Below are 18,214 nucleotides of genomic sequence, written 5' to 3'. Positions count from 1 at the left end.
GCACTTCATTTGACATCTGAAATTTTGCTGCCTAAGTTTAATGACTGGTAGGTATTTCTTTACTCTGTTTAAGCCATAGATTTTATTTTTTTTTTCCCCCTTGGAAAAAGTTTTGCCTAATGGTGTATGTATCACTCAATGTCTAGTCAGAAAAATAGAACCTGTGTCCAGTGGTTCAAAAGATGGATTTCAACACTGGGAACCAGTTACCAGGGTGTTAGAAGGGCTGAAAGGGCAAATGGGGGAACAACCAACAATCCAGAGAAGAGTAAGATAGGAAACTGTTACCATCCCTAGATCTGGGACTACCTGAGACCACAGAGGGTGGCCTGCCAGTAGGAGCTGGAACCATGGGTATACAGCCATTGCCGGAGACACAGTCCGAAGTAGAGGGAGAAGGGGAGAAATACCTGGACTTCTCACTTCCTCCCATCCAGCAATCTCCTGCCGGCACCTCCCATTGGCTGAAACCAATCAGATGCCCAGGAACACAGGAGTCTGGGAACTGTACTTCCTGGGGATCAACCGCTCCCATTCAGAGCAGAGCAGAGCAAGACAGGGATACATCCGAGGGCAAAAAAGGCAAATGACTGGCCCAGAGAATCTCTCCAGAATAGCTTTCTCTTTTGAATTCTCACCAACTCTGAAGAAATGGTGGGTTCAAGCATTCAGTGGACAATGGAGGAAGAGAAGCACATTGCTTGAGGCCGACAGCAGTGTACTCATGATCTTAAGAGCAGAGATTTTTCACACTCTTTCCTAATTGTTTAGAAATACCATACTTCACACAAAGCTGTTAGATGTTCCCTGTTACTAAAGATTAAAAGCTTCCAATGCTTTAATTTAGCACCCATTTTTCTATACATACCAAATGAAGGAGCACCGATTTGAAAAACAGAGAAATTATAGTATCTCCAAACACAATTAACACCCAAGTATCTCTTGGCCAGGTCCTAAGGGGGTGAAGAGGGAGAAAAAGTTAATTCATTAATATATTTCAGCCAAATGACTAATTTTGCCTTCATAAAACCCAATTCATTATCCTTAACCTTAGAGCTTCCACTCCGAGAAGAATACATTTACTTACTGGCCTCTCCTCACAGATGTGTGCTAAATTTGTCTGTGACACTTCGATTCCAGTTTCTGCTGCTAAAACATAATACAGCAAAGCTTCATGCCTAAAAATAGATGATTAATAATAAATTTCATATAGTGGCTCTTACTAATATTCACAGAGAGCTCTATATTCAAGCATAAGAGGGCACAAAATAAGCAGTTTTTTTAAAGCCACAAAATCATGAGTTTGTTGTGTGTGTGTGTTTTTAAAATAAATACTGTTGTTAAAAATACTGCATGCACTGATTTATTTTCTATCTTAAAGGCTGAACTCACTGATAAGGTTGGAGAGTTATTGATGCAACAGCTACCTCTACTGGCTAAATGGTGTATGGCATGCTGGCTGGGTGGTCTCGTAGCCTTCTGTCCTTGAATCCTTCCATCCCCACTTAGAAGAGATAAGTGGCATTTCGAAAAAGCCCTGTGCTTTCGGGTCCTCGGTTTTGTGAAAGCCTTCATGGGGCTTAGGATTCTGAGCAAGCTTAATTAAAGCTGAGTTTTTGTGATGCATTAGAAGCTTGGCAGAGGGAAGGGAGTTTACAAGGGGCTTGAAACCAACGGCCAAACACACACAGAAAAAAAATAAATGTTCGATACCACTAGTAACTGAATGATGGCAAAACAATGACGGGTCACTATTAATCTGTTGAAAGACTGGCACAAGATTCATAAGACAGAGTAGCAGCAAGGGTTTGGGGAAAGGGACATATTCCTAAGGCCAGTGCTTGCGGGAAGGCCGGTGACTCCAGCCGTTAAATGCGGGAAGTCTTAAGAATGCACATACCATTTGGCCAACAGTCCTCCCTTGTGAAGGTTTATTCTAAAGAAGCAGAAACATGTGCAAAGATTCTGTGACAACAGAGTTCACGGCAGAGCTGTTTATATGAACAAAAAAACACTGGAAGCAACTTAAGTATCTGAAAATCAGTGAGTAGTTAAATTACCCCATGGTGCAGCCACTTTCAGATGAGGCCATTAAAAATGATGTTGTAGAAGAGAATTCAAAAACGTAGAAAGATGTTTATGCAAAATTTTCCACTCAGTTAAGAAAAAGAAACAGCAGGATGAGAAACAGAGCAATTCCGTTTTTGTAAAGCAGAAATAAAACCGAGTGCACACCTTCACAAGCTCAAGCCGGTGCATATAGGCAGAGAAAAAATAATAAAACCCCCAAATTATCTATCAAAGTGCTCACAGTACTTTTCTCTAGGTGGTGAGAATCAAGTCATTTTATTTTCTTCTTTTTAATTCTATGATTTCCTCCATTTCTTTGTGCTACCCAGGTTATGAGTGAAATTTTATTTTGACCAGATATCGTTACTTTGCATTCTCAGGAGTTGACATTAAGAACTTTCTTAATTGCAGCTCCACCCCAAAGCTGGCTTCTGGTGGGACTGGCGAAATAAGGAAAGCAGATTCTGAAATCATTTTTTCTACTCTGTTAAAGCAGCTTCTGGTGGCCCCTCCCCTGGGAGACAGAGAGAGGTGACTGGGGGTCAAATTAGGACAGTGAGACCTTCAATCGGACACAGTGCAGGTCACGGGCCGCTTCCCAGACACCCAAGGCAGTGGACCAATTAGCCATGACTCATGCTAAAGAGAGACGAAGGCTGGCTGGGCAGTTGTGCCCTGCATTGCAAGCCAGATAACAAACCCACAACGGCAGCCATAAGAACCACACAAAAGATGCCTGGGCATTTTCCTATACAGCTGGTAAAAATCATGCTTTGTGACAAGAATCTTCAGAACAGACCCCAGATGGAGGGCATGCAAAGGAGGCCTGGCAGAAAGTCCCCATCATTCTGCGACAGGGACCCATTCCCAGGGTCTCACAATCTTGCGTTTCTTTGGAGACACTTGGATTAGAACCAGTGCCTGTTTCCCCCAGGGATGGATGCGGGAAGGAGCTGGTGTAGACTTGCCAGCTCAAGGTCACATGTTGGGCCAGGTCCCTCTGCTGCCACAACTGGCTGGGATGTGGCTCCCATTATTAAAATGTAATCAAAATGGCGTTTTCTTCGACAGCAGTCGGGCAGACTGTTCGAACGTGCGAGGGAGGCATGAGGCTGACGAACTAAGTCACTAGGATAAACTTTACAAAGACAAGATCTTGTCTCTTGAGTTACTTTGGTGGTGGGGAGGGGAGGGAGGGGCGAGTTTTATAGGAAGATTTGCACTGTCCAATTACTGTATAAGCCAAGGGGAAATTTCATACAATTCCCAAGCATTTCCTTTGAGGAAGCACTGAAATCCATCAAAAAGAGATGTCTATGAAACATCGATGTCAACAGAAGCACTGAAGGGAAATCCACCTCTCTTCCCTCCTACAGAAACAATCCTCCGACGCCGCGCACTCCCACACCGCCACCATCCGCAGCGGAAGGTTAGAACTCTCAAGGCCAGACTTCCTCAGCTTATTAAGACTTCTGAGAAATGACCCCTCTGCAGAAATCCTACCCACATTTAGCCTCCCAGTGTTTTGTTCTTATTTAATTGTGTTTCAACACAGAGTGCCCAGAAGTATTAATTACAGATATTTCTATATTTATATTCATGGAACAAACATGTACGCAGCACTTAACTGTGGGCAGGAAGCCCAAAGATAAGCCACAAAGCTGTACTGTCCTTTCCATGGATTTCCACAAGGCTTAGGAAGCTCACCAGAGCTTCAAGCTTTATTTCAAATGCACTAAAATGAAGTTGTCCCCCAGACAGTCATTCTGACAGGGATGGGGGTGGCTGGTGGACATGGAGAGGAGGGGATTTATGGTAAAGAACGAGTTTAGGGGCTTATTTGCTATCCTCCCACTTCCGACTCAGCATATACACTTAGAGAGTTTTATAATGATACATCTTAATAATCAATCATTTGGCTGCTTGCTGTGAATTGTGAATTTGAATACCTCTGAGCAGCTTCCCAAACAATTATATGATGTTCTTTGTGCTCTTCTCTGCAGCTCAAACCGAAAGGATAAAAAAAAAAAAAATCCTGGGATCTCCGTGGAACTCGAGACCCCTGGTCTCTTGCAGAAAGGTGAATCTCTTTCAACTGAATTTGGCATGCCTACTTGTCTTGCCTCAAGCCCGCCATAATCTGGCTAACCTCCTGGGTTAAATATTTGGGGCATATTTAAGACAAAGGACAATAAAACACATGGCTCACAGATAAAACACACATGGGGGAAGGCAGAGAGAAATGAAACATGACAGTCAGCCTCTCCTTCGCTGACTTCTGGTGTCTGGTGGACAGCCTGAGGCATGACAACATTATCTTCCATATTATGCCTATACAGCAAAAAGCCCTTTTCTCAATCATGCTCCTCTTTTAAACTATCCCATATAAATCTTGGAACAACACAGAAAAGCACAAGCTCATCAAACTGACACATGTAATTTGAAAATAACGTCCAGAATAAATTCACTCACAGAAAAGGAAAAAGGGGGATGGACTTGGGACATTGATGGATGATTTAGTTCTATTACAGCAAAATAGATGGTACCAAAAAAGCCACATTGTGGTGTGGGGAAGCCAACATTCCTATATTTCCTGGTTAACCCCAGGGCCGGCTTCAGGACTTGGAGAGCGGGTGGAAATAGAAGCACTTCGCCTCAAATACATTTTGATGAAGATTTTCCCATTATAATGGATACTAGATGTCTCTTCCTGTTGATAGAAAAAAAGGCTTCGGATCCGGATTGAAACTTAATAATACTTAGCATCAGCATCAAGATTGACAAGGATATGGAGAAACAAAAATGTATACATGGTTGGCAGGCGAGTAAATCGGTAAACTCCTTTGGAAAAACAGCTAGCATTACCTTATAAAGGTGAGCACTATCTTATAAAGTACCTGCCCTGTGACCCCACTCCTAAGTTTATATTCTAGCGAAACTCTAGCCTCATGAATTAAGTAAAAAGTGTATGACCTCCCATTCAAAGTTCCATAGAGCAGCATCTCTTTGCTCTTATTTGTCACTCCCTTTTACAAATCTTACCTGAAGGCAAACTGGTGGCTTAAAATTTCCTAGACTCATCCAGAATTTTCCTATCTCTTTGCTTTTGTTTCCTGCTATTCCCGTCATCAGAAATGCTGTTCCCTGCATGGCCAAGTGGAAATCCCACCCACCCCTCAAGGCCATATTATCTGCTACCCCCGTCATGAAGGCTGATCTAAGTCCCACAAACCAGATAGCATCTTTTCCTTCTCAGAATCCTTCATGCTCTTTATATACTGCTCATGTGCCTTGAGTTATGGTTGTTCTATTTGCCTTAGATCGTGCACTCTGTTTTTGAGCACTTCCCAGGTAACCCTAGGTGCTGGGCCCTGGGGTACAAATCACCGGACAATCAACAAGAGCAGTCATGATCTTAAAGGGAGTAAGGAGTTAGGGAGGACTTCTCGGCAGAGGAAACAGCAAGTTCAAAGATCCAGAGGTCAGACAGAATGCACACCACGTGAGAAACTGCAGATAGTTCAGCATAAGGAAGAAATGAGGTAGAGCGCCTGGCTGGTTAAGTGGTTAAGTGTCTGCCTATGGCTTGGGCCATGATCCTAGGATCCTGGGATTGAGCCCCGGGGATGGGCTTTCTGCTCAGCAGGGACCCTGCTTCTCCCTCTGCCTGCTGCTCCCCCCTGTTTGTACGCTCTTTCTTTGTCAAATGAATAAAACCTTTAAAAAAAAAAAAGAAAGGAGGCAGCAAGCTTCCCCACTTCTTCGAGCCCCGCCTGTGGCATCCCCTGCAGCTTACGGCAAGGCATCCTGCATTTAAGTGTACTCAGTAAAATCTGCTGACCTGGACCCGAATTCACAGTGTAGAACACACTTAATTTCTCCCTCCCCTCCACCAAAAAAAAAAAAAAAATAAATCTTTTTTTGTGGCTGAATATTTAAAGAAGGACAACAGGTTGCAAAAGTCTTAATTCATCTCGACCTTCACAGCGAATTTTAAAATGTGCTACCTGAAATGCTTTGTGATGTTAAATTCAAAAGCAGGCAAGAAATGTGGCTATTAATAGACACTCTCTTTATGGGGAAAAATAGTGTCAAGCATTGTGGTGTGTATGTGTGTCAGTGTGGGGCTGTTGACAGATGTGCTCTCTCTTTGGGAAAGCCCACATACACACTTCGGTTTTTGAATACTCTTTTTCCCCTAAGAAGCTTGTGGGGAGCAAAGAGGGGGGTAGTTTGGAGGATGAGAAGTAGAGAATAAATTAAATTCAAATTTGGGAGTTTTAGAAACTGAAGCTCACTTGGGAGACAAGATAAAGCACCAGAAAAATTATAAGGTGTATCAAGGGGAAAATAATAATTCCATTAAAATTTTTTCCAGATTGTGCAAAGTGAGGCTACAGATAATAAACTTTCACAGGATGATAATAACAAACATTCCTTTTGGTATTTTCATTGGGTTCACGTCCCTGCCTTCTTTAAGATTTTCATTCACTGACATGCTATCTGCTGATTATGCAGGCACCCATGGACCAAAGGGGAAAATAGTGTTCTTTTGGACTTATATTTTAATTTTTAATTAAGGTTCAGATCAGAGTATGATCTATGATAGGTCTGGTCTAATGTCTTTGAGGCAGTGGACCAATGGGATATGTGCCGATTTGTATACCCTTTTAAGTTATTACTGAAATACCCAGATCACTTGGGCAATAAACCAACCAAGAAAATATGTCCCATTGGAAAAGTAAGACAGAATGGCAGGACTGGCAGAAGAAATCAATAAGATGGAATCAGGTGGAGTTTGCAGTTTGGAGAGGTGTGCCCTTATTTGTAAAATCAAGGCACAGCAAACGGGAATCATTTGCAAGTCCTCAGTGCAGCGTCTCATCCCATAGGGTACAGGTTGAGATTTGTTAACTCCATCAGAAGAAAGTTAAAATGGGGAATCTATTTGGCTGTGATATCCGAGGGCTGGTGAGTGAGTTCCAGTAATCCCAGGCTCTTGGCCATGGAAGATGTAGTAACATATCAGTGGAAAGATGTAGCTTGAGCCTTAAACACACTGCTCTCTCTGCTTCCCATGAACTTTCTGTGCTCTGCCAGGGAGGGGCAGAGATTCAGCTAAGACCCCCTGTGCTGTCTCCACTCTAAAACCAAGAGGAACAAGCTTGAAGGGAAGAGAAGTCAACACATTCATGGGTCTCTCAACTTGATGAATGTGGATGCTTCCCCTAGAGAACTAATTTTCGTGTATAATTAAACATGGAAATGCTATGTTTTCCAATCAACAGCCAATCAGTCTGTGATACTCTGAATATCATTACTGGGAGGCCATGATTTCCCTGCAAATTGCTTTTTCGGTTGTATTTTAAGATTCCATCTCATACGACTACACTGACAAATTGAAAGGTGAGGGCTGAGAAAGTTCATTCTAACATGGGTCCCCAGCTTACCATGAGCCCTCCAGGTAGGCATTGAGGCCTTTGCGAATGACATGGCCCAAGTAGCCATTTTTCTCAGCTACGTGCTTTGCCCATCTGAAAAGAAAAGGAATGAGAAAATATCCAAACTGTGGCAAATTAAATAATTGTTTTTTCTTCATATGATCTCAGTAAATCCCAGTTGGGGATTATTTTGCTTGTTAGAATTTTTACACAGCAACAAACCAGAACTGAACATCAAGAAGGCAAAAAAAGATGCATTTTGAGAACTTTACATTCAGTGCCTTTTCTTATAAGAGCTTAGGAGTTATCGTGTATGGAGACAAAGACATGAGCGATACCTAATGAAAATTAACCACCGATACAAAAAAAGATAATCCTCACCAAGAGTTCTAGTACTCTCTCCATTAAAACATGTTTACTGATTTATTATAAGGTTTCCCCATTTTTTTTTCTGTTCTCTAATTTATCCTGGAGAATTTTTACTAAATAATGAACTGGCCTGTTGTAATCTTTAGACTTACAACCACTAAAAGAATATTACAAGGATACACAACTAACAAGCTAATGGAATGAGGAAATAAAATTTTTAAAAAATACTTGGGTAGCTCAGTCGTTAAGCGTCTGCCTTCGGCTCAGGTCATGATCCCAGGGTCCTGGGATTGAGCCCCGCATCGGGCTCCCTGCTCAGCGGGAAGCCTGCTTCTCCCTCTCCCACTCCCCCTGCTTGTGTTCCCTCTCTCACTGTGTCTCTCTCTGTCAAATAAATAAAGTCTTTAAAAAAAACTTGAGTAATGTAAAGGAAGGGTAAGAAAAGGGGAAACAAGCACAAAGAATGGATGGGACAAGTAAGGAATAAGTAGTAAAACGGCAGATTTAAAACAAAATATATCTGCAAGTTGCGTTAAATGTAAATGGTCTAAATATACCAATTAAAAACTAAACTCGTCAGACTGAATAAAAAGTACACAAAAACCCAATTATTTGCTGCTTAGAAGAGATACATATTAAAATTAAAAGAAGAAAAGATTAAAAGTAAAGTCTGGAAAAAGATATAACTCTAACAAAAAAAACTCTAAGAAACAAAAAAAGCAGGTGTAGCAAAATTGACGGTATGCTGGTCATAAAGCAAGCCTCAACAAATTCCAAAGGACTGAAGTCATTCAGAATGTATTCTTTGATTGCAGTGGAATTAAGCTAGTAATCAATAACAAAAAAAAATTTATGAAACATATGAATGTTCACACCAAACATCCTAACAAATAATGATAAAAAGCTTCAAGTTTGTCTTGGTCAAGTTTTATCAATGAGTTCAGGTCAGGTTGGATTTGCTTTCAAATGTCTTATGAAACAAAACCTTTTGAAAAGCCAGACTATTGGTTTGAGGGTGATCTAAAGCAGAGGTCTGCAAAGTTTTGCTTTTTGTTTTTTTTTCTGTAAAAGGCAAGATAGTAAATATTTTAAGCCTTGTGGGCCACACATAGCCTCTACTTATATTCATCGTAGTGTGTGTGCTTGTCTTACAACACTTTGAAAATGTAAAAAGCGTTCTTAGCTCCTGGAGCCACACAAAACAGAGGGTGGGCCACATGTTACTTATGGGTCCTAGTTTGCCAACCTCTGTAAAACATTTTCAGATATGCATGACCTCAAAAATGCACCTCTTGTTCACCATTCTTTAGGAAGCTACTGGAGGATGTGCTCTACAAAAGCATAGGAGTAAATCAAGAAAGAGGAAGAAATAGGGTAAGGCAAGGAGAGCCCAAAAAGACAAGGATGAAGGGAAAGGAAACCTCCACAGTGATGACAAAGTTAATTTCAGGAAGGCAGCTCTGTCCTGAGCAAAGACAGAGATGTCACCGAGATTAAGTTAATTGTATACCTGGTGGGTGTGGACATACTGAGGAGAGATTTAGACAACTGTGGGAGAATTTGGAGAACTAAACACATGAAAAATGATAAGTATGCAGAAAGCTAAGCAACTGAAGGACTATGAAGTATAATTAATGCTCCACAGAACACAAAAAACTGTGCAAGAAAGAAAAAGTAGTCACAGCATATTACATGGCTCAGCAGTGAGTAGCACTCACATGGCCCTAATAATGGACACCCTGCTCCTAATCTAACCAAAATAATGATATATTTATGGGAAAATGGGACCAGGTGGGAAGTGTGGATGCACGGGATGACGGGTGGCGGCAGAATGAGAGGGAACTCTATCTTTATTTTTCACAGTGGGACATCATTAGACAAAGCCTGTAATGAAAATAACAAGAAATAGTAGTATGAGCATGTCATTGAAAGAGAGAGGCAAACAGTAAAGAAATAATGAAAAGACTGAAAGTGACTTATTCTTGAGAGCAGGAAGTAGTCTGGGTGGGGTAGCAGATTGCTTGCTTTTCCCATGTCAAATTATTATTTTTTTGGTTTCAGTTAAAATGTACTTATTTTCGCCTTGTCGAATGAGACGGCTCTTGAAACTCTGTGCATGTATAACTGGTAAAAATAAAGATTGAATTCAAAATTGCAAAACAAAGAACGGGGACTCCATTTTCAGGCACAGTGAATTAAGTACGCGGCTTTCCCTTTGTGCACAATAGCTGACAGATTCTTACACAACAGCCTTCTCGGGATCTCTAGGGAATGTCTCCAGGTTTCCTGTGATATAATAGAGAGAACACCACAAGGTTCCTTCAATGTGTCCGCCCTGTGCAGCCTTATGGAAATATTCACCGGCTAAAGTCTGTAGAGAGATAAACAGAGTTATCTCATTAGTGAGGAGTCCTCCCAGGTGGACTGGTCTCCCTGGAGCCAACACGGTGAGACACTCAACCCCTGATATTTTCACCGGCTCATCACTTCTGATATCTTTAGGAAAACCAAGTCAAGCTTCAGGAAGACAGCCCATCACAGAAGCCGGCCTCTGGATGCGATAACCCTGACAGTAAGCTATTCTGTTAAGTTTACCCAATAAATTAATAAGACAACACGTAGCTACGAATCCCTTAACCCTTGTAAATGAAACGGAAGAATGTATCAGAAGTCATACCGGGTGAAAATTCAGGCATTGGCTTTCCTAACCTTGATGAATACTTTCTTCAAACTCATGTGCCAAAACTGCATCTCCCGCAGGAAGGTGAGAATTAGAATATGACAATAAAAAATCCACACTAGCATATAAGTGGGTGGGTGACCAGACATTAGCAATGCATAAAAACATACAGCCCCTTATGCAGGCAGAGAGAGGCAGAGGGGAAAAATAAACATTTAGAAGGGTGAATATTCTGCTGGTTACTATTATTTTTTCCGAGGCGGTTAGCTGCCGTTCTGAAGCAGGGCTTTGGAGTCAGATGGGCTTGGGTCTAAATCCCAGCTCTGCTCCTTCCCCCTGTGTGACCTTGGGCATATTAGTTCATCTCTCCAACTGCGAGATTTCTGCAGCTGAAAAATATGGCTTCTAATAATACCTAGCACGAACGGCCATTTCAAGGATTAAATGAGATGTATTCTCAAGGCTTAGCACAGTGCTTCACAAAAATTATCTTCCAGGTCCCAACCCCCAGAAACTTGCCGCTGCCTCAGGCTGGCCCATCCTGCGAATTGCCCCCTCCACTCTTCTACCTTGATAAATGCCAAATACTTTGGAGTCACCCCATTTCCTCTCCCCTGTCACACCTCACATCCAATCCATTAGCGAGCCCTGTCACCTTGACCTTCAAAGTACGTGCATAATCCAGCCACATTTCCATCCCCCTCCTGGGGTCGCCCATCGTTTCTCACTTGGATTCAATACATTAACCCCCTGCTCCCCTCTTGTCTTCTTTAATCCTAGTCTCTGCTAGGATCTAAGGGGAGGCTTTTAAAGCACAGCACATCACTGCCCTGTCCAAAGCTGCCCAGCGGTTTCCCATCTTCCTCGGAGCGGCGGGGACCTCACAATGACCTGCGCACCTGCCTGCCCGACCTTCTCGCCCACCTATGCCCCTCCCCCACTTCCTGCTCCCGCTGCTCCAGCTTCCCTGCTGTTCCTTGAGGAGCAAAAAGCCTGCGTTCCTCTAGGGCTTTTGCCCTGGCTGTTCCCTCTTTCTGGAATATTCTGCTCCCAGATATATATAAGGCTCCTGTATCCCCAGTGCCTCGGAGAGTGCCTGGCATAGGTGGGCATTCAATGAAATTTGTGGACTGTAATGGTGCAGAAATTGTAATCACCATCATCAAGAGTATTAGTAATAACGAGGGGCTTCCATTTTGTGCAGGGATCCCAGTCCTGCCTCCACTAAGCATATGACTCTGAGTAAGTTACATATGCTCTCAGAGCCTTGATTGTTCATTCTGTAAAATGGATATAATCATAGCAGCTATTCCAGAAGGTAATTAGAATGACAGCGGGTGCATGTCAACTATTTCTGAGTGTCTATCACAGAGGAAGTGCTTAGCAAACACTGAAGACTGTCACTGTGGTTTTCACTATTACGAAATCTGGTCTCATATCAGGCAACCCTATCTGGACTCAGCTCTCTTTGCTTCTAGTAAGATCAATCTCTGCACTGCCTCTTGCTCATTCTCATCTCGAATCATCTTCCGCTTCTTCCCTAGTTCAGGCCTCCCTCCTCCAGGAAGCCTTCCTGACTGCTTTTGGCCATCACAGTTTCCCCTGTCGAGATCTGTTTGGGCCATAGCAAAGAGCACACACTTGACACTTGGCTAGATACCATCCTTTGCCGTTTGCTGTCTTATCTTCCTAACTGGACCCTGGAGTTGCTTGAGGACAGGGTCTGTGTCTTGGGTGGCATCTGCACCCCCACGGGGCCTCATGCAGGCCGGGCACATGGCAGACAAGCCAGTGGCCAGTGGCACAGCTGGTCTCAAGCCTTACTTGATTCCTTTCAGGAATTCCGGGGAAAATGCCATCCAAATACAGGACTCCAAGATTGTACGATGCATCCGGATTCCCCATTTCTTCTGCTTTTAACCAGTACTTTGCTGCTTTGGCATAATTTTTCTTGAATTTGTGGTAATACCATCCCAAGCCATTGACTGCCTGATGCAATCCCTGGATTTTAGAACAATGAAAAAAAAAATTACTTTTTTAAAAAATTTTTTTTAATGAAACCTAAAGAGAATCAATTGTTGGGAAAGCACTCTGCCTGCGTCTGAGCAAAACCTTTCCCGTCTCTTTCTGGGGGCAGATGGCATTAAAGAAAAGCTAAGTGTTAGAAACCACGAGCCTGCTCAGAGCCTTCCCCGGGGTGGATTTCATCTGGCTGCTGCTGGGGGATTCCTGCCTTCCAGCTCTGCAGCGATGCTGCCCCCAAATCACGGCGCAGCGCCTGCAGGCTCCTGCGCAAAGCCCTTGTCTACAAAAGGCCTCTTATTGCCCCACAGCATCAACAGTGACCTTGTGATTCATGAGCGCTCACCTGCGAGGGGAGGCCTGACAACCCCCCCCCCCCCCCGGCTGGGACAGTTTCTAGGTGACCCGCCTCCCCATCTGTTGATTACTCTGCCCTGAACACCAACAAATTCTCAGAGGGAAACGGCTGCAACAGCCTGCTTGCAAAGCACAGGAGCTCTGAGGCTACTGGGAGTCCCAGTCCTGACAGGTAGAGTTGGGAGGGTGGGGGGAGGGGGGCTCAGGCGGGGGGGGGGGAGGGGAGGGGGGTTTTGTGGGTTTTTTTAAGATTTTATTTATTTGTCAGAGAGAAAACGAGAGCGAGCGAGCAAGTGCATAAGCAGGGGGAGCGGCAGGCAGAGGGAGAAGCAGGCTCCCTGCTGAGCAAGGAGCCGGATGTGGGACTCCACCGACCCCAGGACCCTGGGATCATGACCTGAGCCAAAGGCAGGCGCTTAACCAGCTAAGCCACCCAGGGTCTCTGGGAGGAGGGTTTTAAAACTGTGTCTAGACCTGGGGCTGGTACCGAGGAAGGGCTTTAAGCAAATCGAGTCTGGAGCCTCCTTGTGCTTGCTGATTTCATTCCAGCAGGTACTCCCGTGTGCTTTCCCCAGATGCTCCCACTGCTTCCACAGGGCAGCCTGCAGCTTGGTTGTTGAGGGCTCAGAAGCCCTGTAGGGGTGTGAGTGCTCCGGAAGGAGCCTCCGGCCCCACAGTGAGACACCTGTGTGTAGACCTGGGCATACAGGGCTCTCATACCTCCCTTTCTGCCAGGCCCACCAAACCATGAAGAAGCAGGGGAAAAAGTATCCGAGGGTCAAATAGTGCCTTGCATCTGTAAAACTTGTTAAATCAGAGTCTAAGTATAGAACCAAATCTCTTTCACCACCTTTCACCAGTGAAGGATGGGTGTCCCTTGAGAACAGATGCCAAGATCCCAGGCTGAGCCTTTTCAGTCTGCAGTGGATGCTAAAAAGCTACACTTCCTAGATTTCTGTCGTACTCTGGGTGCCAGAAAGACCAGGGGGAAAGAAACTAACAAAGCCCATTAAAATAGAAGTTCCAGGATGCCTGGGTGGCTCAGTTGGTTAAGCGTCTGCCTTCAGCTCAGGTCATGATCCCAGGGCCCTGGGATCGAGCCCCACATTAGGCTCTCCACTCAGTGGCGAGTCTGCTTCTCCCCTCTCCGGAGCTCTGCGATCTCTCTCGCTTTCACTCTCTCTCAAATAAATAAAATCTTAAAAAATATGTAAAATAAAATAGAAGCTCCATGAGGGCAGGAATCTTTGTTTTGTGTCCCAAGAACCTATATTAGTGCTTGCTACAGAGTAGGTGCTCAATAAATATTTGACGAATGAATGAAAGCCACCCTTTGAATGCTGGAAGTCCAAATCCTACACCTTGAGGATGGAGAGTAGGGTTCAGATCTGCTGAGTTATCCGAGATAACTGACTCCCAAGCCAGCTGACATCAGGAAGGGTGTCAGTGTCATGGATCTAGTCATCGAGGCCTTCTTCCTGAGCTGCATGCTGAACCAGGTGCACGGTGGTCTCTTGGAAAGTCTGGCAGAATGCCTTTCAACCATGTAATGGACCAGGCCATACCATAAAGTGGCAACAGCCAGCTTCGGAACAAGCCTATGGAATGTACACAGCACAGTGACTTTTGCTGCAAAGCCAGAGGCCACAGGCTTATTCAGATGCACCTGTCATCCCTCAAAACATCTGCAGAACTCCATGAGGAATTGCATTTGGAGCCCCACAAGAAACCCCGTCTTTCTCGCTTACTTTTCATATTCTGTTCTTGACATGTACAGCTCAATCACCAGATTTGCTCCCAAGTGACTTTTCCCTAATTCCGAAAACCAAACTATATGGGACCTTCACCACAGTGCCTGACAAAGAGCAGGGGTCTCAAAATGCCTTGCTGAGTCAATGAGTGAGGATCACATAACACTTTTAAGGATATGATGACTCCAGGCCATAACGCAGCATTTCCCAATCCTCACCTAAGCTCTGCTAAGAATCCCTTCAAAACAAAGCACATTAGACATCAGCTCACCCCTAGGATGGCTAAAGAGATGCAAATTTCACAGCTGCCGGGGCAACCCCATCACTGCCCTATTTTGGGATGCTTTGGACCGAATGCCCACTCTTAATCTGCCCTTTACTTTGTGCGGGGGCGGGGGGGGGGCAGGAGCTGGTGTGCGCTTCGGTGGGCTCCCTTCTCTTGGGTCACGTGCCTTCTTGACACCACCAAGGTGGACGGAAAGCCTCTTGGCTCTCTTATTCCATGCTCCAACCTCCTGTTCTACACACACAAAAAGAGACTCTGAACTTCTCAGGGGAGGACGAGGGGAAAAAGAAATCAGCATGGGTACTTGAGGAGTCTTTGTTGATAAGGCAAGTATTAACAGCCTTGGGGAGGGGGGCACTTTCAAGCGCCAGAAGGGCTATAAAGGACTCTGTCGAGGTTGTAGACTTAGAGTGGTTTCTACGAATTTATTTGCAAGTTGCATGCATGCACCTGTGAGCGTGCGTGTGTGGGTGTGCAACGCATTGTACGTGTGTGTGTCCCCTCACAGGTGATATTTAACCTCCATTCTTCAGTGCTATAGTGAAACCAGCTGACTCGACGACAACATTTTAAAGAAAACAGTGACAAAAACAAAGCAATTTTTAAACCTGGCCGTCAACTTGATATACATCCCCATTATTAAAGCACGGGCAGGACACGGGCTTTGGACACGATAGGGTTAACCTTCAAAGGAATTCGGCTTTGGGTTTTCCTAATTCAATGGCTTGTCTACATACCCATTCAATTCCAAGGAGCCCCGCTCCCCCCCCCCCCCCCACTGCTTGTTATCTGGGCAGCCTGTGATTATAATTTTAGCCTTCAAACAAAATCAGCCTGAATTCTATTGACTGGAAGGTGAATTCAGCTTTTGAGTTCCGCCATCCCCTTTGTGGCGGGTTTCTGTACGTGTTGCAGCTCCAAAATGACTAATCACCACTATGGCAGCGACCCCTCCCTCCCCACTCCGTTTTCCATGGGCCGGGCCAAAGGCTGGCCATTTATTCTCGTAGCCCTGTGAGCGTGTGGGTGTGTGTGGTGCAAATGTTTCCCTCTGACAATATGCGAAAGTGTTACCTTGGAAGCCGCTTTCTTCATCAGCTCCAAAGCAAGCCGTCTGTTCTTTTTCACTCCTTGACCCTAAACAATGATAAACAGCAATGAGTAGGAAGAAAATAAACCCAGAGCGCGCTTGAAAACATGACGCAGGTGTATCAGTGCTCCACATAAAATACTTGAAAAAGAAAACCCAAGCCTTCTTCATTAAAAGCCTTATCTTAAAGATTTCTACACGCAGAACTACTCTACCATCATCATCATCATCCTCACTATTATCTTGCTTATATGTGTGGTACAGAGGCAGCAGACCTCACCTTGCCCACTTAGCATCCATACAAACCCCCCATTATCATCCAGTGAATCCCATTCCTGTCAATCCACAGGTACTATTGGGAGAATCCCTGAAGAACAAGTGAGTGAGTCTGGTCATCCTGGATGCGTTTCTCTGTGGCTGGCCTCGTTTGCGAGCCACATACAGCCCTTGATCTGTGACGGGACAGTCAGAAGTTATTAGGTTGTCCTCTGCAGCCTTCCTGGGTCCTCTCGGGAGTCTCCAGGGGGACCAGCTCAAGAGCCAGCTGTGAAGGAGATAGGACCCCTTGGAATCTGTCGCGTCAGATGCTGACAGAAACTGACAAGGTTCCTCCTGCTACAGAGTTTTTCCAGCTAGAGGCGGTTTGAGCACTGCCACAGAGAGAAATGGCTTTGGGGTTCTTGCTACAAGAGAGGAACTTTGTGGGACCTCACCGAGGTGTCCGCAGGACCGTGTGGGGAAGTGACAGGTCTGAGGGTAGAGTGGGAGAGGGCCTCAAGATCTCTCTCACCACAGGACTGACAATGAAGATGGTGGGCAAGGGAAACCGGATGAAATCCATCGCTGCTACTAAACCAACCTAGCGTCTGTGTTGACACACTCACCCCATGTGCCCCATGGAGACTTCTTGGCCAGAGACACAGAGGTTGATGGGGTCACATGTGATATAATGTTGCGGGTGCTTTGTACCAACAGAACTTTTAGCTCTATTGAAATAGCACTACAGTAAGTGAAGACAGAACGAGCAAACATCCCTGTGTTAATTCAAGCGGTGGGTTCAGCACTGTGCTGCTCCATCTAATCCTCACCACAAGCTTACGGAGATGCTGCTAGCATTCCCATCTGAGCCCTTGCCCAGATTCGCACAGTAAGTGAGATGCAGAGGCAGGATTTGAACCCAGGCAGGCAGGCTCCAGAGTCCAAGTTGTAACTAGCACACTCTACTTCCTCCTATGCGTTCCCGTTCTGTGCTGAGAATGTATAATGATTCATAACCTCCTTACAGAAAACGTGCAGAATATGTTTGTCTCTGTATTTTTCAGGACCCCAAATAAAATTGCGAATCCAACTAAAAGTTAAATTATATACACCAAGTTTCTCCTAGCCTTCAAGTTACCTATTGAATGAAACTGATGAGCTGAAGCAAAGTTGAAGATGAAAATATTTTTCAGAAATGCACCATTACTTCATTTAATAGAGAGGAAGAGGAAAGGAAAAAGGACACGGAGGCTACGTGGAATAACTGGATGGGACAATGGGACAACCTTTTTGGACTTTCTGGAAAAGCGTAGGAAAGAGCAGGACGACAGAACGTTAGAACCTGGTTGAACTCAAGGTTTATCTTCTCCAGCTTCTTTGCTTTGAAGGCATAAAATGGGAGGATGACTTACCCAAAGCCTCACAGTTAGATCTGTGACTAGAATTCAGGTACTCTGATTTCTAGGCACCAAGTATTTTCCAGAATATTTGTTATGTAAACCTAAGTGGGATAATTTCTTGCACAAAGACCCTGCACTAAGCACATATCTGAGTCACATTGGAAGTTGTTAAGTGAGAGAAATGTAAAGTCCTGGTACATAGTAAGTGCTCAATAGTGTCCACTGGCTGAATTCATGGAAAACAGCTGCTACAGTAAAAGTCAAAGTGCTATCCTCATGTGGATGCAAGACGGGATGGCTTAGACTGTCTTGGCCAAGCTGTAGCCACCATGGCGCCATCCTACAATGTGCCAAATGCCCACACAGAGCTCCAGAGCACACTACTGTTCTTCACATTTGGGAAGCTCATTTTCTGCATGGGGTTATTTCACATGGAACACACTTAAAGTGACCTTCTGACCAGAGGTAAAATCTTCCCGTTACTGAAATA

The 18,214-nt window shown here is 44.5% G+C and overlaps 1 protein-coding gene across 1 annotated transcript in view; it reads right to left on the bottom strand.

The window, feature by feature from the left end:
* The window catches only part of SEL1L3 (SEL1L family member 3), a 97,399-nt gene that overhangs the window by 14,745 nt on the left and 64,440 nt on the right, over positions 1–18,214 (bottom strand). Inside the window, exons 14-19 of the mRNA XM_021679414.1 lie at positions 16,051–16,113; positions 12,385–12,561; positions 10,124–10,251; positions 7,521–7,604; positions 1,088–1,178; positions 869–953 (exon numbers count right to left, since the gene is read on the bottom strand). Of these exons, the coding sequence (XP_021535089.1) occupies positions 869–953; positions 1,088–1,178; positions 7,521–7,604; positions 10,124–10,251; positions 12,385–12,561; positions 16,051–16,113 (628 nt within the window). The remainder of the gene's footprint in view (positions 1–868; positions 954–1,087; positions 1,179–7,520; positions 7,605–10,123; positions 10,252–12,384; positions 12,562–16,050; positions 16,114–18,214) is intronic.

Source organism: Neomonachus schauinslandi, chromosome 2 (assembly GCF_002201575.2).
Source record: "Neomonachus schauinslandi chromosome 2, ASM220157v2, whole genome shotgun sequence".
Classification (NCBI taxonomy): Eukaryota; Metazoa; Chordata; class Mammalia; order Carnivora; family Phocidae; genus Neomonachus; species Neomonachus schauinslandi.
This window is presented reverse-complemented; position numbering and strand designations above follow the sequence as displayed.